The sequence below is a fragment of the Salvelinus namaycush genome, chromosome 16, assembly GCF_016432855.1.
Source record: "Salvelinus namaycush isolate Seneca chromosome 16, SaNama_1.0, whole genome shotgun sequence".
In the NCBI taxonomy this organism is placed as follows: Eukaryota; Metazoa; Chordata; class Actinopteri; order Salmoniformes; family Salmonidae; genus Salvelinus; species Salvelinus namaycush.
Window position 1 is genome coordinate 14,213,325 of NC_052322.1, and position 22,712 is coordinate 14,236,036.

The 22,712-nt window shown below is 43.4% G+C and overlaps 1 protein-coding gene and 1 long non-coding RNA gene across 3 annotated transcripts in view; both read left to right on the top strand.

Moving 5' to 3' along the window:
• Window positions 1–141: 141 nt before the first annotated feature.
• On the top strand, window positions 142–3,063 carry LOC120060635. The gene is made up of 3 exons (XR_005478251.1): window positions 142–201; window positions 316–342; window positions 2,359–3,063. It is a non-coding gene; the product is annotated as an uncharacterized LOC120060635 (long non-coding RNA).
• A 6,310-nt stretch (window positions 3,064–9,373) lies between these two features.
• LOC120061029 (extended synaptotagmin-1-like) overlaps window positions 9,374–22,712 on the top strand; it is a 28,778-nt gene continuing 15,439 nt past the window's right edge. The window contains exons 1-15 of one of the 2 annotated variants that reach the window (XM_039010518.1): window positions 9,374–10,265; window positions 11,576–11,617; window positions 15,118–15,252; window positions 15,557–15,630; window positions 15,778–15,850; window positions 16,066–16,155; window positions 16,274–16,329; window positions 17,084–17,204; window positions 17,452–17,628; window positions 20,801–20,883; window positions 21,076–21,124; window positions 21,757–21,846; window positions 22,069–22,164; window positions 22,326–22,397; window positions 22,508–22,594. In XM_039010518.1, the coding sequence (XP_038866446.1) occupies window positions 9,906–10,265; window positions 11,576–11,617; window positions 15,118–15,252; window positions 15,557–15,630; window positions 15,778–15,850; window positions 16,066–16,155; window positions 16,274–16,329; window positions 17,084–17,204; window positions 17,452–17,628; window positions 20,801–20,883; window positions 21,076–21,124; window positions 21,757–21,846; window positions 22,069–22,164; window positions 22,326–22,397; window positions 22,508–22,594 (1,605 nt within the window). In that variant the 5' untranslated portion in view covers window positions 9,374–9,905. The remainder of the gene's footprint in view (window positions 10,266–11,575; window positions 11,618–15,117; window positions 15,253–15,556; window positions 15,631–15,777; window positions 15,851–16,065; window positions 16,156–16,273; window positions 16,330–17,083; window positions 17,205–17,451; window positions 17,629–20,800; window positions 20,884–21,075; window positions 21,125–21,756; window positions 21,847–22,068; window positions 22,165–22,325; window positions 22,398–22,507; window positions 22,595–22,712) is intronic. The other variant, XM_039010517.1, reaches the window with a different exon arrangement.

Below are 22,712 nucleotides of genomic sequence, written 5' to 3' on the forward strand. Positions count from 1 at the left end.
ACCATATATATTATTGATGAAAGATGCATCATAGATAGAAGCAGGATACAGGGGTTAGTTATACGAAAAACTCGTTGAAAAATCATTGGCTGCATTTCCCAGAGTTCATGAGCATCCAACAATGATGACGTAATCTCAGTGTATAAATAACCAATCGAACAACAGTCACGGTCTTCTTGGAGACGGTGCCATCTTGTAGAGGTACACAGAGAATTGAATTTCAAGAGTTGTTTAACGTCAAATATGAATCCAAAATAAACCTTTCTAACTAAAAGCCATCCGACTAATCAACTTTTCTCTCCCCTTTCCTTACAGACACCCCTCCACAACATGAGGGCCAAGGTGAGTCATTTCCCCTCTAAACAATTTGTAGTCCGCTTGTTGCTATGCTAGCTAAGAGTTAGCCAGCGAATACCTAACTTACTAGCTAGTTCAGCCATCTAACTAGTTGTAGGCACAATAACAAACTGCACAGAATTTGGAAACTACCTGCTAAGCCACATTTAATTATTTTCAATTTAATCATTAGCCATGGCTTTCTGAGCCAACTGAAATGGTTGATAGTACTACAGTTGTGGCCAAAAGTTGAATGACAAATATGAATTTTCGAAGTCTGCTGCCTCAGTTTGTATGATGGCAATTTGCATATACTCCAGAATATTATGAAGAGTGATCAGATGAATTGCAAAGTCCCTCTTTGCCATGCAAATGAACTAAATCCCCCCAAAACATTTCCACTGCATTTCAGCCCTGCCACAACAGGACCAGCTGACATGTCACTGATTCTCTCGTTAACACAGGTGTGAGTGTTGACGAAGACAAGGCTGGAGATCACTGTCATGCTGATTGAGTTCGAATAACAGACTGGAAGCTTCAAAAGGAGGGTGGTGCTTGGAATCATTGTTCTTCCTCTGTCAACCATGGTTACCTGCAAGGAAACACGTGCCGTCATCATTGCTTTGCACAAAAAGGGCTTCACAGGCAAGGATATTGCTGCCAGGAAGATTGCACCTGAGTCAACCATTTATCGGATCATCAAGAACTTCAAGGAGAGCGGTTCAATTGTTGTGAAGAAGGCTTCAGGGCGCCCAAGAAAGTCCAGCAAGCGCCAGGACCGTCTCCTAAAGTTGATTCAGCTGCAGGATCGGGGCACCACCAGTACAGCACTTGCTCAGGAATGGCGGCAGGCAGGTGTGAGTGCATCTGCACGCACAGTGAGGCGAAGACTTTTGGAGGATGGCCTGGTGTCAAGGGCAGCAAAGAAGCCACTTCTCTCCAGGAAAAACATCAGGGACAGACTGATATTCTGCAAACGGTACAGGGATTGGACTGCTGAGGACTGGGGTAAAGTCATTTTCTCTGATGAATCCCCTTTCCAATTGTTTGGGGCATCTGGAAAAAAGTTTGTCCGGAGAAGAGAAGGTGAGCGCTACCATCAGTCCTGTGTCACGCCAACAGTAAAGCATCCTGAGACCATTCATGTGTGGGGTTGCTTCTCAGCCAAGGGAGTGGGCTCACTCACAATTTTGTCTAAGAACACAGCCATGAATAAAGAATGGTACCAACATATCCTCCGAGAACAACTTCTCCCAACCATCCAGGAACAGTTTGGTGACGACCAATGCCTTTTCCAGCATGATGGAGCACCTTGCCATAAGGCAAAAGTGATAGCTAAGTGGCTCGGGGAACAAAACATTGATATTTTGGGTCCATGGCCAGGAAACTCCCCAGACCTTAATCCCATTGAGAACTTGTGGTCAATCCTCAAGAGGCGGGTGGACAAACAAAAACCCACAAATTCTGACAAACTCCAAGCATTGATTATGCAAGAATGGGCTGCCATCAGTCAGGATGTGGCCCAGAAGTTAATTGACAGCATGCCAGGGCGGATTGCAGAGGTCTTGAAAAAGGAGGGTCAACACTGCAAATATTGACTCTTTGCATCAACGTCATGTAATTGTCAAATGCCTTTGACACTTATGAAATACTTGTAATTATTCTTCAGTATTCTATAGTAACATTTGACAAAAATATCTAAAGACACTGAAGCAGCAAACTTTGTGGAAATTAATGTGTCATTCTCAACTTTTGGCCACGGCTGTACATTAGCTACTTGAGGTTAGTGTTTTGCTGCATCAACACTTGCTAGATTCCTATCTCTAGTCCCACTTAGCCAACGTGGCTAACAATCAACTGACGTCAGCTGTCAAACCATAGAAATGTGTATATATATATATATATATATATACACTTTGCTGTGTATGACTATGCAACCATGCTTCTGAAATTACGAGTACAGGTGTTTCGGCACTTATGTATTGCCGTATCGCTAACATTGTCCCCTCTGTTCTCTTTCAGTGGAGAAAGAAGCGTATGCGCAGGCTGAAGCGCAAGAGGCGGAAGATGAGGCAGAGGTCAAAATAGACTGCCCCCTTACAAAACCATGTCTGTGACCTTTCTCATGGACACAACACGGGACCAAGGATTTCCCAAGAACTCAAGTCTGAAACAAGACACAGGCCAACAAGAGGCTACGAAGAGATGGTGCTACTGTTGGTCAACCACCTGCCTGGGAGATTTGATATGGGGACATTCTGTATTCTTTACTCTTCTACAAAACCATCCCTACTCCATTGCTTTTGTTTATATTTTCAAAGTTTTTGGTTTAAAATTAAATTGACTCAATATTGTTTTGAAACTGGGTCTAAAAATGTTAAGAGGTCATTATTTTTCATTATGCCCAATCAAGTTCAGTTGCAAAGATTTGTAATGCTAACCTAAGGGGTATCGTACGGAGCAGGTTCAAGTCAACTTTGAACTCGGGATAACCAGTCATACTGAAGTGGCTCACCTTTTTAGCTTGGGCAATGAATTCTAAAACTAACCTGCTCCAGGTCTCGCTAACTAATTGCACAGAGTGATTGAACTGTGGGTGGAGGCCTAATCTGATTACCCTCTTGCAAAGACTCATTTAAGGAAGACTGATTAAATGTTTTATGACAGAATGCATGTGAAACTAAATGCAACACTGACTTACAAATAAATATTGGGGGGATGCTTGTGCATAATGGTACGTTTTGACTGCTTCAAAGGGTTGGTCGCTTTGATTAGGCGTAAATGTATTCAAACATGTTTAGCTAATGTTAACTAGCTACTCTAGGCTAATGCGCCGCTAGCTAACAAACTACATACTATAGCTAAGTGAAATATAAGCTAGCATTTAAGGCTGTGGCCGTTTGGATGTAATGAAATGGGCCTACGGTATGATGGCATTATTGGCCTAATGGCCATGTGCAATCAATGTGCCCCTTGCCATTGTACGTCTGAAGCAGAGAATAGCTAAACTCACACATCATTTGCATATTGTTGAGCTATATGTTCTCCATTTAAAAAATATACCAGTAGATAATGTAAGTGAGGGTAAACATAAGCCATATTTTCAACATTTTTATAACTAGAAATTGTTTACTGCAAATCCAACTCTTTCATTCTAGGTACAGTACTGTACATCAAGGTGCTGACAATTTTTAGGTTCATTAAACATTTAAAGAATTTAAACAATGGTGCGTACAGGTAATGAGTGGAGAACAGGAGGGCTTCTTAAAGAAAAACTAACGGGTCTGTGAGAGCCGGAATTCTTACTGGTTGGTAGTTGATCAAATACATATGTCATGCAATAAAATGCAAATTAATTACTTAAAAATCATACAATGTGATTTTCTGGATTTTTGTTTTAGATTCCGTCTCTCACAGTTGAAGTGTACCTATGATAAAAATGACAGACCTCTACATGCTTTGTAAGTAGGAAAACCTGCAAAATTGGCAGTGTATCAAATACTTGTTCTCCCCACTATGTATTTTACATGTAGACCTATGTATTTTACATGCAGACCTATGTATTTTACATGTAGACCTATGTATTTTACATGCAGGCCTATGTATTTTACATGTAGACCTATGTATTTTACATGCAGACCTATGTATTTTACATGCAGACCTATGTATTTTACATGTAGACCTATGTATTTTACATGTAGACCTATGTATTTTACATGCAGGCCTATGTATTTTACATGTAGACCTATGTATTTTACATGTAGACCTATGTATTTTATAGGAGTGAGCTATAATCATCAATCTCATGACCACAGGTATACTGAAAGAGCCATAAACTATAATATATGAGAATCATAATGTTAAGATACCATAATCCAATTGGTAGCATACAGTGCATTCGGAAAGTACTCAGACCCCTTGACTTTTTCCACATTTTGTTACGTTACAGCCTTATTCTAAAATGTATTAAATATCATTTTTCCTCATCAATCTACACACAATACCCCATAATGACAAAGCAAAAACAGGTGTTTATGAATGTTTACAAATGTATAATTTTTTTTCATGAAATACCTTATTTACGTAAGTATAAACACTCTTTGCTATGAGACTCATAGCACAGGTGCACCCTGTTTGCATTGATCATCCTTGAGATGTTTCTACAACTTGATTGGAGCCTACCTGTGGTAAATTCAATTGATTAGACATGATTTGGAAAGGCAAGCATCGGTCTATTTAAAGTCCCACAGTTGACAGTGCATGTCAGAGCAAAAATCAAGCCATGAGGTTGAAGGAATTGTCTGTACAGCTCAGAAACAGGATTGTGATGAGGAACAGATCTGGGGAAGGGTACCAAAACATTTCTGCAGCATTGAAGGTACCCAAGAACACAATGGCCTCCATCATTCATCATGTGCTAAGATAGATAACGGACTCCCATATGCAATGTGTTAATCAAATTGACATGTCCTTATGTATCAGGGATGCCGAGGATGCAGTCTATGGGAGGAATGGTTATGGATTTGGAGACTGCAAGCTTCGCGTTGAGCACCCTCGCTCTGCCTCCTCTAAATTCAACGGTTCTATGGGTGGTAGTGGTCAAGGGAGTGAGGACGGAGGTCCCGGTGGTCCTAAAGGGAGGTTTGGGCCTCCTACTCGGAGATCAGAGTTCAGTTATTGTGACTGGTAAGTGGATAAAGTCTGTGCTTTTGTTTTTTTTAATCACTCTGACAGAGCTACAGAGTTCCTCTGTGGAGATGGGAGAATCTTCCAGAAGGACAACCATCTCCGCAGCACTCCACCAATCAGGCCTTTATGGTAGAGGGGCCAGAAGCCACTCCTCAGTAAAAGGCACATGACAGCCCGCTTGGAGTTTGCCAAAAGGCACCTAAAGGACTCTCAGACCATGAGAAACAAGATTCTCTGGTCTGATGAAACCAAGATTGAACTCTTGAATGCCAAGTGTCATGTCTGGAGGAAACCAGGCATCATCCCTACAGTGAAGCATGGTGGTGGCAGCATCATGCTACGGGGATGTTTTTCAGCGGCGGGGACTGGGAGACTAGTCAGGATCGAGGGAAACCTGAACGGAGCAAAGTACAGAGAGAATCTTGATGAAAACCTGCTCCAGAGCGCTCAGGACCTCCGACTGGGGGCGAAGGTTCACCTTCCAACAGGACAACGACCCTAAGCACACAGCCAAGACAACGCAGGAGTGGCTTTTGGACAAGTCTCTGAATGTCCTTGAGTGGCTCAGCCAGAGCCCGGACTTGAACCCGATCAAACATCTCTGGAGAGACCTGAAAATAGCTGTGCAGCGACACTCCCCAGCCAACTTGACAGACCTCGAGAGGATCTGCAGAGAAGAATGGGAGAAACTACCCAAATACAGGTGTGCCAAGCTTGTAGCATCCTACCCGAGAAGAACTGAGGCTGTAATCGCTGCCAAAGGTGCTTCAACAAAGTACAGAGTAAAGGGTTTGAATACTTATGTAAATGTGATATTTCATTTTTTTTGCTAACATTTTTAAAACCTGCTTTTGCTTTGTCATTGTGGGGTATTGTGTGTAGATTGATGAGGGGGAACAATGTAATACAGCCTTATTCTAAAATGTAACATAACAAAATGTGGAAAAAGTCAAAGGGTCTGGGCACAAACAAACGTGCAAATCTCGAATTCACCCACCATTAACAGCAATACTCTCTGCAATCCTTCCAAATGCCATTGACCATATTTCCATTTCCTCTCTGTATTCTAGCAAAACCACATCATATAGAATTGGAATACCAGACCCTGCGCTGATTGGCTTTCCACCATCTTTTTTGGTTGCTCTTGACTGCAACTAATGACAGACGGATCTATGTTTCATGAACAGAAGACTTTCAAGCAAACATCCGCTCCTCACCTGATAGGTTAACGGAAGCGGAGGCCGCGTACAATTTGCATGAAGTAGAGCATAGCTGAACTTTTTCTATCGCTCCGCTAGAAGAGTTCACGCCGCTCACATTCCGCAAGCGGTATATTGCAGCGTGCCGCTTAGGCCGCCAAGAGTGGCTCGCTTATGGGCGTGCTGGCAGCATGACGATTTCAGAAGTGATGGAAACCCGAGTATGTAAGAAGCCTGCCAGTGAGATAGAATGTGAAGCCAACTGAAGCTGGTTAGCTTTAGAAAACCCTGAGTAGATCTAGCTTGTTTAGTAGGATACCACTCTCGTTATGGGGAGATGTGATCCCCCTATACCAGTCGACACTCCCCATACACTCCCAGATTTAAATAAAATCAATTCCCCATTACATATACAACCAGTAGGCCGAGTAAATGTACCTTTAATCACCATCATTTGGTTAAATCAATTTCTGCTAACGCATGTATTACAGTCATTTACCATTCTCAGAGTGGAAACTTTGTTTGCAGAGTTCATAACATGCCACACTTGTGAGAAATAAGTTGTGGTTTATTTCATTACCATAATTTAGGAGTTTTGTCAAAAAAAATTGTCTTTTGTTTGGAGTGCTCCATGTGAGAAATGAGCATGTGTGTGGTTTCTCTGTCCTGATAATGTTGAGGGAGCAAATGCCCTGAGCACAAGCCAACTAAGTTGATACAATGTTGTTCTTCACTAGCAATAGCTCAAGTCAAGACATATAGAAAGTGAGGCAGATTCAAAGAACCTGAATTGTCATCAGAATATTTTCTACTGTTAATATTTGTCGGATTGAACTATGGGCTATCTCTGATTTCCATGTGCTTTAGCAGCAAATGGATCACAGTGTATCAATGTGTCCATATGGCATATGCATTAGTTGAATTTAAACTTTTAGATTCACATTTTTATGATGAACCACATGACAATACTTTTGAGAAACAAAAAATCTATTACTGAAATGAAACTGTTCCACGAAAATGCGCATATAAAAATAACCACAACTGGCAGGCAGATAGGTAGAAATGGTAGGATAAATTGCAAGCCTCCCCTTGAAACTCACAAGCTGCCTATGGTCTTTATTATAACACCCATGAACAAAATTATGACAAGACAGGAGGTCACGTGAAAAACAACGCCCCCCCCCCCCCCCCCCCACCTATGGAAATCAAATGCCCATCCAACTGATTGGTTCTGGCACTGGACTGCTGCATGCATAGATTGTCTTCTAACAGCTGCCACCTCACAGGGGCTGTGAGAAGAGACTAATGCATGTACAGTGTATTTACTTTGGCAACTCTCAACCCAACTGATGTGTGCACTTATTAACCATCTGATAAGGCATTTGTATTAGAAATGGTAGGCCTTTGGTCTGAGGTGAGAGTGGTACAGTGTTCCCTTCACAGTGCACTATTGACCAGGGCCTATAGGTCTCTAGTCAAAAGTAGTGCACTATATAGGGAATGGGGTGCCATTTGGGATGCATTTTCAGGAAGGGAGACCTTAGCTGTGTTCAGTATGAAAAAACGGTGTGTTAAGTTCAATTAAACGGAACCGGTGCTGTTCTGAACAGCCAGTTAAAAAACAGGGAGGGTTTGGGGAACGCTGTTGGCATGGCCACTGCCCTTTAAATACATCCCTCATCGCTTCAAGCCACACCAACCAAACCGAGCAAATATACCTCAAAATCTGTTCAAGAATGTTTTGGGGATACGTTTGCTCCATTTGGTAGGTGTGGCTTGAAGCAACGAGTGACCTTTTTAAAGGGCAGCAGTACATTTGGAACCTACCACCCAACTCAGTTTTTTTTAACCATTATTTAACTAGGCAAGTCAGTTAAGAACACATTCTTATTTACAATGACGGCCTACCCCGGCCAAACCCTAACTCGGACGACGCTGGGCCAATTGTGCACTGCCCTTTGGGACTCCCAATCAAGGCCGGTTGTGATACAGCCTGGAATCGAACCAGGGTCTGCCTCTAGCACTGAGATGCAGTGCCTTAGACCACTGCGCCACTCGGGAGCCCCCCTGTTTAATGGGCCACGGGTGCTTGACAGCCGTGTAGCTGTATTAATGTGAAAGGATGTATTTAGCAGGCTATAGTGGGCTCGTCTAGAGATGTGCCTCAGACCTGTAAGGAGAGAAATCTAAATACACTATTATTAGACACTCATGTCTGGCCTATAAACTGCACTCTATCTAAATACTCTGACTGCTCTGCAGTGACACTAAGTGGAGCTATCACAGCAACAGGCAAGCAACCTTGACTACCGGTAGGCCTACATTAGTAGCTGGGTAGAAGTAGTTTCCCTGGATATATGTCTCTTCTAAAGAAATTATAATTCTGTAGGGAAAAACATGTTATTGTACATTTATAGCCCATTCATATAGACTATTATTGTATTGTTGCCAACGGTAGGCTATATTCATTTTTCTATAATTTTAGGCCTGTACAAAATGTAGGCCTTCATTTTGTTATAAACTTAATTACGCCTACCTGAATGTTTTTAATAAAACCTCAATTAGCCTAAGTTCAACCCAAAACCTCAAAAACGCTGGAACAAACAGGTTAAATACCCTGAAGGCAAAATGGTTTGGTCTCTCTGATCTCTCTGATCTCTCTGGTCTCTCTGGTCTCTCTAATCTCCCTGGTCTCTCTGATCTCTCTAATCTCTGGCACAGTGTTGTATTTACAGGATACCTGTTCCAATAGATGTCAGCCAAGGATACTTACCTGTCACATGGTGGTGGTGTGTAAACAAGGGATAGCCTTCCTTGGCTTTGAAAATGGGTATCATATTTTGTAGGACATTTTCTAACTTGAATTGGTTGTCTTGAGGTTGAAATAAAATGAAAAATAGAAAACATAAACGCATTGGCTATACGTTTTTGCCTTTTACAAATGCATGTTGGACTATTAACAATCGGATACTAAATTACTAACCTACTGGTAGCATGCCGACAAAAAAACAACACAGAACATTCAACAGCCTACACTAGACTCCAAAACGCTACGTGTGGAGACGTGCACTCACCCGTGCGTAAATAGGCACATTATATCAGGCAGGCGTCAAGAGATAACGGTTTGCTTGAGCGGTTGCTGTCGTTGGTTGCTTTATCAAGAACGTCGTTTAGCCTACTATCACATTTATTCATATGCCTACTACCGTATGTATAGGCTTAGGCTACTGCAAATAGATTCTCAGTCTGTTGGAAAGCTAGCTATGCGGTTTTTTGTGAAAACTGCAGCAGCGCAATAGCTTTTTTCTTGTATGAGACGTCGCTCATTGACTGGTTGGTGCGGGGGAGTCAGTGCGTTACAACTATTCTCGGAACAAGTTAATTTTAAGGTTACTTTTTTCTCTATTGGATTTGAGGAGGGCTTTCACTTAGAAAACACGCCCTCTCAAGTCTGACAAATATTAGAATCCACTTGCCCGTGTCTGCTTGTCAGTGCGTACACGAAGAGAGGGTTTTGGCTGTTTAGGCTACCTATTCAAGAGGTATTTTACACGAACATTTCGTGTCGATAGAGTAAACCACTGTCAATGGTTTGCAGGCTTAACTTAATTCGGATTTCGTTTAATTAGTAATTCACCAACAAGAAGGCACTGAACGCTGAACTGCATAGGTAGCTGTTCCATGGAGAAGGATTTTGCGACGCCATCTAGGGATGCAGGGCCGAGCATGGCCACAGGCTCGGGGGCTGCAGATTCCGCCTTGCCGGAAGAGACGCAGCCACTCAAACCGCCCGGCCAACATGCGGTGTCCGTTTTGTGGTCCTTTGGAAAATGCCTGGCTACACTTTTGCCAGTTTACCTGGCAGGATACTTCGGGTTTAGTATCAGCTTAGTTCTGTTCGGTCTGATGGTCTACATGGGATGGAAACACAGTCGCAACGAGAAAGTGATGCGGCTGCGGTCAGCCATGTACGTATTGGAGAACGAGAGAGCATACACCACTGCAAGGGCTTTTAGGAGTAAACGGGAATTACCCCCATGGGTAAGTGACAAACCTATACTGTATTGTGTATTCTCTATAGCCTCAGCCTGCTGCTGCAACTGCAGATTGCAGAACACATCTGCACCCCACTATCTAGTCTGCAATCTGGTCATTTAAAGCCACAGTCTGCAATATAATATTTCCATTCATTCAAATGAATAAAATACACCCTTTGATTTAGAATAATACCGAATGACTTAGAAATGCATTACATTAACTCGTCATAATCAAAAAACAAAGACTCCGTTGTTTACACTGTCAAAATATGTCTACATCTGTAAACAAATGATCCAGAAATTGTCTGACACAGTTGATAATGTTTATAAACATAAGTGATGAGCGAAGATGTCTCTCTCTGTCTCTGTCTCTTTCTCTCTCTCATACCTTTTTATCATCTGCTGCTGAAAAAAAAATCCTGACCTTTTAGTTTTCCTACTGTACCCTGTTCCTACCAACCCCCACCTCACCTTCTTCATTCTGTAGTCCATCCAACCATAGCTATATTTGGACATTGTTTATGTGCAGGGCTGGGGGAATGAGTCCAAACTCTAAAATGCCACAGTCACGGTGGAATTCAGAATGAACATTTAGTCCAACAAAGATGGCCACAGAGATATTACAGTATTTACATTTAGCACAGTTAGCCCAGTAGTGACTGTGAGTTACTCGTACTATGAGTCTCAACATTTCCCAAGAGAGAGTTTGCATTCGGAGGTTTTGTTGTGCCACCCTAATTTGAGGCGTTTTTCTGTGTGCACCCCCATTTCCTGTTTCAGTTCCAAGGTTCCTTAGAACTTAAGGGTTGTACTACGGTTCTCCTTTTAGATGCCAGAAGCTTGATGACTCAGAGACATCAGTCAGGGGGAGGGGGAGACTAGTTGGACCATATCAGGAAAGAAAGAAAACTTTCTTAGTCATGGGACTATTTCAACATTCTTCAACTGTCCCATCCACAGGACACTCACACTATACCACAATCTTTGTGGTTTGTGTCAACAGGATATCACAGGATATCTCTCTCTCACACACACACATAGACACTTGATCATGATCAGTGTGATCTTGTGAAGGTCTTGTGACTGTGGTTTTGCTTTGGAGGAAAGGTTCAGGGTCGGTCTGTGGTTCGTTATCTTTTGAAACATGGGCGATGGCCAAAAAGACACACACATCTTCATTTTACTGTCTCAAGTCAATCTTTATCCATTTCACGAGCTTCACACATTCCTACCCAGGTTACACTCTTCTGATATTTTGTTTAAAGGCAGTTCAAAGTTCAAATCTAACCAATCACTTTCTCGCTTTCTCTGCAGGTCAACTTTCCGGACGTGGAGAAAGTTGAGTGGATGAACAAGGTATGTAGTGTACACACACACACACACACACACACACACACACACACACACACACACACACACACACACACACACACACACACACACACACACACACACACACACACACACACACACACACACACACACACACACACACGGTCTTGTGGGGGCTAACCTTGTGGGGACACACAATTCAGTCCCATTCAAAATCCTATTTTCCCTAACCCCTAAACCCTTACCCCAAGACACACACACACACACACACACACACACACACACACACACACACACACACACACACACACACACTGCAGTTTTTTTTCAGGTCTTTTCGGGTAGTAAAAATGTATTCCCATTCAAAATCTTATTTTCCCTAACCCTAACTCTTAACCTAACCTTAACCCAAAACCCCTAATGCTAAACCTAACCCCAAATCCCAACCCTAACTTTAACCCCAAACTCTAAACCTAACCCTTAAGCCTAAAATATCACTTTAACAAATTCAGGACATAAAAAAAGTCCTGGCTTTTCAAAATATGTATTGTTTTCTTACCTTGTCAGGACACTCTGGTCCTGATGATATAGGAAAACATTTACACACAAACACACATACACAGCTGTTGTGGTGATGGAGGAGCTTTGTGCTGCCTGGCATGGCGTAGTTGTGCCTGTCCATCGTTGCCCTGGGTTGCGGTGTGTGTCTACATCCTGTCTCTGGCAGCGCTCCACTCCCTCCATTAGTACCCATCATCCTCTAGTAAGAGTCAGGGGGGAGTGTAAAGGTTCCCCCTGACAACACACACACACACTAAGCACACACACTAAACCCTCTGCAGCAGCCACAGCAGCGAGCCTCCCTCCCATCTCCACTGAGTGCCAGCAGCATCTTCAGCGAGGATGATGGTGATGTGATTATCAATAAACAAGGCTGCCCTTCTCACTGGGAGATGTAATGAAGTCTCTGTGACAAAGCACATATTGTAGGGGAGTGATCTGCTCGGCTTATCGTTCACAAGCAACAACCAGGGCTGCTCCAGGCTAGCTGCCTGGCTGACACCCACCGCGTGCTCTGACTGCGTAGGGGGCTCTTTCTCTGCCTGGCAGGCTGCAACTACAGACCCTGGCCTGATTCCTCATCTCACTTCTTTAGGACAAGAGATAGGATGGCACAGCCTAAATGTTATTCAATTAGAATTTGACCATATCTAAAACAACAGATAGGATGACACGGGCCAGAATGTCATTATATTCTTGTTAGGATTTTTATTAATTTACGTGCAGTTACAGTATCTTTCATAATCCCTTGGTTTAATTCCTGGATTAATGAGGAGGAGGATTTTCACTGCACGATACCTAGTTACTGTACCTGGTTTGTGAGGATAGTCTTTGAGCACGTAGTCTCTCTTGACAGACTCTTAACATATTGAGTAGCTCAGTGCTCACTGGATTTTCTGGGTTCCGGGAGTAGTGAGTGAGCACACATCATATCACTGAGATCATGGTTGTGCCCCAAACGGCACCCTATTCCCTATTTAGTGCACCACTTTTGACCAGGCCCCGTAGGGAGTAGGGTGCCATTTGGGACGCAGCCCGTGACCAGTCCCAGACAAACAGACAGGGCCCAGGGGAAGGTCAGCGTCAAAGGGAATGGCTTGGCAGTGCGATGAGAAATATTAGTGCCACTGCCTTAAAGGGCCAATCAGCAGTTGCTACATCAATCTTTGGGTCTTTTAAATCAAATCAATATGTACCCTTTTGATTCTTGAAGGATATAACTTCTAAATGCCCCATGAGTTTAGCTCAACTGTCGTACCCCATCAGAACCCAAAATATTAGCTTGTAAATGTAAACAAACACTATATAGCCTGAAAACATGGTTAAAACTATACATTTGATTTCATAGATGGTTAGTCCTTGCATCCATAGCTACGTGTATGGATTTGAGTGGTTATATTTCTCCAGCCCCAGCTTTTTACCGAAACAGGGGTGGGGTCAGAGCTTTGTTATCGTTTCTACTGCTGATTGCCTCTTTAAATCCCACACACTGATTCAGAAATTAGCACCTTTTCAAAGTGACGCCAAGCTTTAGATCTCGGATGGATCTTGCCATTAATTCGCTGTATACACAACTGCATGGCAGTATGATTTAAATAGTATGACCAAAAGTGCTGACTTGCACAGTGGAACCATACAAAAGTGAACCATCAAATGTACAGTTGATTTATTTATTTTTGATTTATTTTTTCACCTTTATTTTACCAAGTAGGCTAGTAGAGAACAAGTTCTCGTTTACAACTGCGACCTGGCCAAGATAAAGCAAAGCAGTGTGACACAGACAATGGGCTAAATCAGGGTCACACAGTGTTTCTTGGTAGTCTTAAACACATCTACTTTGAAACAAAAGTACACACCTCACACACATGGTTATGGACTTAAGAAAAGAAGACACCTGTACCATGTCAGATATAGAGTTGAAATGTATTACATTTTGAGTTTGCATCCCAATATTACACCTTATATACATCACAGAAAACTGAATTTGTTTTACTGTTTGACACAGAAGCACCACATTTTTGTCAGATAAAAATAAGAAGGAAAAAAAATAATGTTTATTATTCATGAAACATATGAATAAACTTCCACCCATGAGGTCACTAGGTCATTTGACTGCAGGGCCACGGCTTTTGTGTTTCCGTCATGTGAAGAGCCTCTCAACCAGATATGTGGTTGTCGTTTCCTGTAATGTAAGTGGATATGTGATACAGGGGAGGGGACATCATGCTCTAAGGTTGTGAAATCTTTCACTATCAGGTCCTCTTTCTGCGTTTGCAGATGCAGTCAATTATAAGGGACGTGTACATGACACGGGGGACTGGAAATAAATATTGTCACTGTACACAGAGGGATAGTGAGGTGCACAGTGCAGAGTGCACAGGCTCGGTTTCAAATGTTCCTTTTGCTCACAAATCCCTGCTGTGTCAATCCATTATCACATATCCTGGAGATACAACACAAACAAATAACATTAGAGGGCGACTGCACTTCCTGATTTGGCCTCATTTTGAAGATTGCCCATTAAGAAATGCAAGCGGCCATGACTAAAGCCAAAATGAGAGTTATCTTGGGGCTGTCCTTTTTGGTTGTCCAGTAGAGTTAGTCAGTTGTTATAGAACCTACTATCTGTGACTTCAAATGTGATTATACAACGTAAATATTAATGAATATGGCATAGCATATGTTGACCTAATGAGCTTTGGCAAGCAAGCTAATGCAGATCGTATATTCTAGATACGTTTTACATTCAATATTCAGTGAAGTCGCCTGCAAGCACTGCAGTCCTTGAAAAATGACAAAGGTGTCCTTGAAGCGTGGTCAAGTGATGATGATAGGATCTCATGTATATTTATTAGGTTGTAAACACACAGTGAGAAGCATGACTACATCCCCCTTCCACCCTCTCACTATCTCCCTCTCTCTCTACCTCTCTCCCTCTCTCGCTCTCTCGCTCTCTCCTGTAGATTCTGCAGCAGGCGTGGCCGTTCGTGGGCCAGTATCTGGAGAAGTTACTGGTCGAAGCCATTGCTCCAGTCATACGTGCATCCAACACCCACCTACAGACCCTCAGCTTCACCAAAGTCAACCTAGGGGACAAGGTACAAGAGCCCTGGCCTGCATATAACACCATGTCACTACTGTATAGTAGGCCCCAGAGCCAAGCCATTTATAGAGATGTACATATGTGGCTTTGTCATTATACAAAGGAAGATGGACAGGTTCATTCGGACACTAATGACCATACAGAACATTTCCACACAAACAAATCACTTCTTATTAGCACCAGACCTCCTCCCCAATAGCCTGCAGACGAGGTTACCTTATACACAGCATCTTGCAGTAAACACGATCTATGTTGTGGACTTTCTATGCACATGATATGATGTGTTTTTTTTGTCGCAGGCCATGAAGGTTGTGGGAGTGAAGGCTCACACGGAGCACGACAAGCGGCAGGTCTTACTGGATCTGTACATTAGGTACGCAGCCGCCGCCGCACTTGTGGCTACCCTCACCACCCTCTGTGATGAAGAGCACGTCCATCGTCTATAGCAGCAGCAGAAGCTTGACAGTTACATCATCTCTCTGTTCTCCCCCCTGACTCCTCCCCTCTCTCCTCTTTCCAGCTATGCGGGTGATGTGGAGATCAATGTGGAAATCAAAAAGTACTTTTGCAAAGCGGGAGTGAAAGGAGTACAGGTACAGAGAGAACGAACAATGTGGCTGGGGATTTGGTGGGAGTGCAGTACATGAGACATTTCCCCCCCGCAAATTCGTAGTCTTTCTATATAAAGCTAACCTGTATCATTCTCTCTCTTTCGGTTTCTGTCGCTAATCTCTCTAATTATTTCCCTCATTATCTCTTTTCCTCCTCTTCGCCCCCCCCCCCCCCCCCCCCTACCCCATCTCTGTAGCTACATGGAATGTTGAGGGTTATACTGGAGCCCCTGATTGGGGACGTTCCTTTGGTGGGAGCCGTCACCATGTTCTTCATACGCAGGCCTGTGAGTCTCTGTTACCAATCGCTTCATTCCTTCATCTGTCCGTCCATACATCCACCCATTCATTCACTTGGTGCAGCATCTTCTGAAGTTGACTCTTTAACTACATCTGCCTTCACAGAAGCTGGACATCAACTGGACTGGGCTGACCAACTTACTGGATATCCCTGGACTCAAGTGAGTGAGAGGGCTCTTTCTGGCTTTCTCAAAGGAGTACTTATATGACATTGTTGATTGATGCAGTATGGTGTTTGCGGTGTGTTTTATCTTTGTGTCACCTCAGGGGGAAGTAGCCTGGTCCCCAATCTGTTTGTACTGTCTTGCCAAACTACGGTCATTGTCATTGGCCATTGTCAATGACCATAGTTGTAGCACATTTTTACTAGGACACTGTCAGTGTCCCTGCTCACATTGTGTGTGGATAAGATATGTAGCTAATTGTCTGATATTGCAATTAAATCATTAATTGTCAGTGATGTTTTAGTTAACTTTAGTTGCTAACATCATATATCAAAGATTCCTGGCAACACGTTTAATGACACAGTCTGTCATTCTTATTTAATTGTATTCTCTGAACTGAGAAATCACATTTAGCTAAAAATGATTTCAAGGAAACGTCCCCTGCCTCAACCACATCCGTACTCAACGGGTGCCGTTGGTTGGTCCTATTGTCTATTACCCAGAGCCCGCAAAGCGTCTCATAGTAGGAGTGCTAACTTAGAATCAGGTTCCATCTGTCCATATAATATTATTTATTATGAGCTAAACTGCAAAACTGATCCTAGATCAGCACTCCTACTCTGAGACGCTTTGTGCCAAGATATCATGTTTGATGCATGTTCATGTTGTCAGCAGTAGTATATAGTCTTTGTCTATTTGTTTGTTTCCCATCTCTGTGTGTCCCCAACGCCACCCTTACATTCATTTGCAGTGCCATGTCGGACACTAAGATAATGGATGCTATAGCCTCGTACCTGGTCCTCCCCAACCGCCTCACTATCCCCCTGGTGGCCAACCTGCACGTTGCGCAGCTCCGCTCCCCTCTCCCACGGGTAACACCACTGAAATACTAAATCACCTGTCCTGGAGAGTCAGACTCAGACTGACTGAAGCATTTACCAAACACAACAGATTGACTGACCCTACTTGTATGATTGACATAGATAAACACCGATTGTACTGAGACATATGACTGTAGGAGTTCACAGCCATGTCTCAGGGCAAAGCTGCAGAATGTGGAACCAGTGAACGGCAAAAGGTAGACTCTGTGTTAATCATGCCTCTCTGTCGGTCTGTCAGGGAGTGGTGCGTATCCACCTGCTGGAGGCTGAGGAGCTGACAGCCAAGGATACGGTCATTAAGGGGATAATAGACGGGAAGTCTGATCCGTACGCTGTGCTGCGTGTGGGCACCCAGACCTTCACATCACACACCGTGGACAGCAACCTCAACCCACAGTGGAGAGAGATGTATGAGGTGAGAGAGAGAGAGAGATGTTTGAGGTGACAAGAGCGGAGAGAGAGAGAGATGTTTGAGGTGACAAGAGCGGAGAGAGAGAGAGATGTTTGAGGTGACAAGAGCGGAGAGAGAGAGAGATGTTTGAGGTGACAAGAGCGGAGAGAGAGAGAGATGTTTGAGGTGACAAGAGCGGAGAGAGAGAGAGAGATGTTTGAGGTGACAAGAGCGGAGAGAGAGAGATGTTTGAGGTGACAAGAGCGGAGAGAGAGAGAGATGTTTGAGGTGACGAGAGGAAAGAGCGAGAGAGAGAGAAGATTGAGAAAGAGTGGAAGACGGACAGAGAGAGTGAGAGAGAAGACAGAGATGTATAAGGTGAGAGGGGGGGGGGGGAACTGATACATTACTGTCTAAAGATGAATATTCACCGTTTCGAGGGGCACAGCTGGGATAGTTCTCCGACCAATTATTACAGAGATGTGAGAGCGGGGAGAATAGATGGAATACAACACCACAGACTGTCTAAAGCTGAATTCATCACTCAGAGCTGCCGCAGAGCGTTGCTGGTCCCCCAGCTCATTATTAGTTATTGCATATTTATGAGCCTTGTTAAATGTGTCTGTTATTGAGGTGGGGCTTGCAGCTGGGAACCCTGTGAAAGACTAACTGAACAAGTAAAAATAGTTACACTAGATCCTCCTTACTTCAAGTGCCTTTCAAGACAACTCAGGAGGACATTGCAAATTGTCAGCAAAATGAAAATATGAAATTAGAACACAAAAACACTGCACATTGGAGGATTTCTACATTACTGTAACAGTGTTGAACTTAAGAAAGGAGACCTCCCACTGGTTGAAAACTGGTTTCCACGTCATTTCAGCAACAATGTTCAATGTGACGTTGAATCAACGTGGGAAACTGATTGGATTTGCAAAAAGTAATCAATGTAAGGGGATTTTACCAAATCGAACCTAAATCCAATGACATGGTGACGTTTCTTCTCGATTTCACGTTGAATTCATGTTAGTTGACAACTCGACCCATTGTAAATCAAAACTAGACGTTGAAACGACGTCTGTGCCCAGTGGGTTGACATCCACTGCTTGTACAGCGCCATTGTAAATGACTTTCTCCCTGTAGTGACCTGATTGTAGCCCTGAGCGTGACATCTCTTTTAGGCAGTGGTGGGCCGTCAGGGCCTGCAAGGCCTTCTCTGCTGGCCTAAACATCATCAGAATATAATTTTTTTTTAAATATATTTTCCCACAAATATGTATTAAATTATTCCCCAGAGTAAGAGTTATACTCTTCATTTCATAGCTTTCCTCTTGGTTGCACTGCTTCCAGCCCCAGGTTGAGATTTGGAGGGCTGGTCTTTATGTTAGATCTTTTATCCAATCATATTCAGCCATCATGTGTTGCCAGGGGTCTAAAATCTGCCCTCAGGCCTTCAGAATCAACAGTGCGGGCGCTTGTAGCTTATAGTGAATGGAAATGAAAATTTAGTGTCAAGCAATCAGCTTTAGAGTTGGCTATTGTACGCCTGCTGGCTGGCTCCAGTGTTACACAGGAGCCAGCTAGCAGGCGTAGTGCGTGCACGTCTTTTGATTGGATTACCAATATTGAGAGGCAGGTCCTATGGGCAGGTCTATGCAGATCTAGGAAACTGAATTTGATAAACGAATTAATTCGCGTACTACTAAGCTGTTTTTTCAACCCACAATGGCGGAAGGAGGAGAAGATATCGATTTGGTCGAGGATATAATTATAACGCCATTCTCAAGACGAACTTTTCAAGAAAAGTTAGACATTGTAAGGAGAGGTCGCCCGACGCCACAAAGCCTGTCACAGGCGGGAAAGGGGTTCGTTCGCTCGCCACTTTCAAAGTTTCAACTACGAGCGCTGTCAATGGCTCACAGGCTCCGAGAAGCACTGCAAACTGTACTGCTGGGAATGCCTATTATTTGCAAGTGATCGATTTGGTGTTTGGAGCCACACTGGCTTTGCAAACTTGAGTTGTCTAACCAAGGCAGCAACGAGACACCAAAGTACGGCTGGGCACTTACAAGCAATGGTGCTTTTGAAAACTTTTGGGGACACCGGAGTGGATCTACAGCTCAAAGAACAAGCGCGCAGGGCAACGGAGCTGCACAATGAAAAGGTGAAGGGAAATATTGAAAAGACTCATTGATTGTGTCATGTTTTTGGGTAAACACTGTTTACCCAAAAATGTCAATTTCAAGGTGACGCAACGCCTGGTTATACTGCGTTTCTGTCTAAATGTATAGTGTCTAGAGCCATGGCATCATAATGATGGTAATAAGAGGTGGATTAATTCGGGTGGGACTGTGTAGTACCTCACTGAAGGCCCAGGCCCCAGGCCCACGGCACGCCACTGCTTTTAGGCCTCGGTCCATTAAGAGTGGAGTCACTGTCCCTCCACCACCTGCAGCCTGCTATGAGAGAGAATGTCGCATGTCGCAGTGCCCCTGGTTTGTTTTATCTGCTTCTCTCTGCAGAATCCCACAAAAAAAGGAGGCCTGCATATTGCAGAAATACCACTTTAGTGAACCACGCAGAAATATTTACAGTAGTAGGAGCAGATCGGCATATTATAAGTGCGTCCCAAAATGGCACCCAAAATGGCACCCTATTCCCTAAATAGTGCACTACCTCGCAGAGTGTTTTGACCAAACAGGCAGCGTATTCTGCTTTGTGCAACGAAGAAAAGGGGAAGCTCTGGCCTTGGTTTCTATAGAGATGGTTTTGTTTATCTAGTTTGATCTGGTACTTGTTTCCTCTGCTGTATCATAAGAAATGAACAGTCTTGCACAAGGTGCAGAGTATGTCTGATAGCAGCATGGACTTCAGGGCTGTTGAGAGAAACACAGATGCCTTATATTTGCTGCTATATAGCTTTGCAATAATGTAGTTATCAAACATGGGACCTTTTTGGATATTTTCAATTGATCCTATTCGCATGTGTCTGTCATATTGTATTTTTAAAGAAATTACATTCTTTATTAACCAACTCCATCGGAGGACAAATAAATGTGTATTTTTTTTTTATACAGCTTTTCTGCTACATATACATTCAGTCTGTCGTGTTGTTTGCTGTTACTGTTGCCACGGTGTCATCTGGTGTCGTGTTTACGTGTGTACATGTGTTTTATACTGTGCGTGTGTGTGTCAGGTGATTGTCCATGAAGTGCCGGGTCAGGAGTTGGAGGTGGAGGTGTTTGATAAAGACCAGAACCAGGATGACTTCCTGGGCAGGTAGCATCGTCGTCACTCCCTCGCAGTTTCTCTGTATTTCTCTGTAACACCATCTCCATCGCAGTTACAAATGCACTTGTGTTACGTTGTAATGCGCTGTAGATGTAATGTAGATATACATGTTCCTTCCTCTCTCTCTCTCTCTCTCTCTCTCTCTCTCTCTCTCTCTCTCTCTCTCTCTCTCTCTCTCAGGGTCAAGATGGATCTAGATATCGTACACAAGGCCAGAGTTCTAGATGAGGTGAGTTACAAGTGCTAATGGCTATCTGCTTTAGTTTTTCATCTTATTTACTTAATATTGAAAGTAAGTCTGACGTCACAATAGTATAGGTTCAGCAAACAGTCATTGACTTTCACTATTTAGAAGTAGCTCCAGTCAATGAGGATTTTAACTGAGGTATACTGTATATCCCTCTCTACCAGCTATTGTCCGTATCTCGTATAAGATAGTAAAATCTGGAATAAGTTGGAATTAAGGCTGCCCTTAAGACACGGCTGTAGATGAATTACGGTTGAATCTGGTAATCCCGTTTAAGCAGCAGGTGTCACGCAGACCCCGTGTGCCTCCCTCCTCCTGATCTCCTTCTGGCTCTCTGGGCTCACCACCATCTCACTACAATAACGTGACCCCCCTAGTGTTTGAATTGTGCCAGTGCACACCAGTTCAGAGAATCGCCACCTCATATTGTCTACTGCTTGAGTACCGGCTATTCTAGAATATTTGCTCTAAACACCGGTACTTTAAAATGTAAATGGTTACCACCACCTAGAATGAGTATCTTTGTCGTTCCACTTCAAGCACTCACCCCCCTCTTCAACACTCATTGGTTCAGTCTGAAGTTCTCTTTAAACCCCCCTCTCTTTTTCTACTAGTGGTTTAGTCTGAAGGATGTACCATCTGGCAGTGTTCACCTCCGTCTGGAGTGGCTCTCTCTGCTGTCCTCTGCTGACCGACTCAATGAGGTGCCCACTTCATTACTGTATCACTACTATGTTCCCATGGTCAAATAAAATGCTTGCATGGTTTTGGGTAGACTCCCCTCACAGTTTTAGAATAAGGAGTGTTTGTGATGTAGTTTGTAAACATTGCCATTGCAAGTTGGATAGAAATCTCATTACGCCTTCAGCATTTAAACTGTAGTCATGGTGATGGACCACTAAAGCCCTGTCTTCCCCTGTGATCAGGTTATCCAGAGGAACCAGAATATGACCTGTAAGACAGCAGACCCTCCTTCTGCAGCCATCCTGGCTGTCTATCTGGACCGGGCTCAAGACCTGCCTGTGAGTACAGACTGACTGACTGATGCTCTGGGCGGCAGTGCCGCGGTCTTTGTCTATTCTGACCCCCCCATTAGCTGTGACAATAGCAAAAGCTTCATTATGTCCCCTGTGGCTGGCTGTTGGTGTGTGTCACATCTGTATTATATGTTGATGGGCTTCAGATGAAAAAGGGTAACAAGGACCCCAGCCCCATGGTGCAGCTGTCCGTAGAAGACACAACCAAGGAGAGTAAGGTAGGAATTCACCCCCATAGGCCCTCAGAAGGTCTTAATAACTATGGTGTATAGGTTAGTGTATTTCTCTCATGTTCCATCACTTGTATCCTCTCCCCTATGGTTCCTAGACTTGTTATCTTACCACTGACCCAGTGTGGGAAGTTGCCTTCACATTCTACATCCAGGACCCTCGCAAACAGGAAATTGATATTCAGGTAATAAGATATCCACAAGCCTATTTTCTCTCTATCAATCTCTGTCTTTCTCTATCAATCTCTTGTCTCTCTCTTTCCATCTCTGTCTCTCTCTTTCCATCTCTCTCTCTCCCTTTCC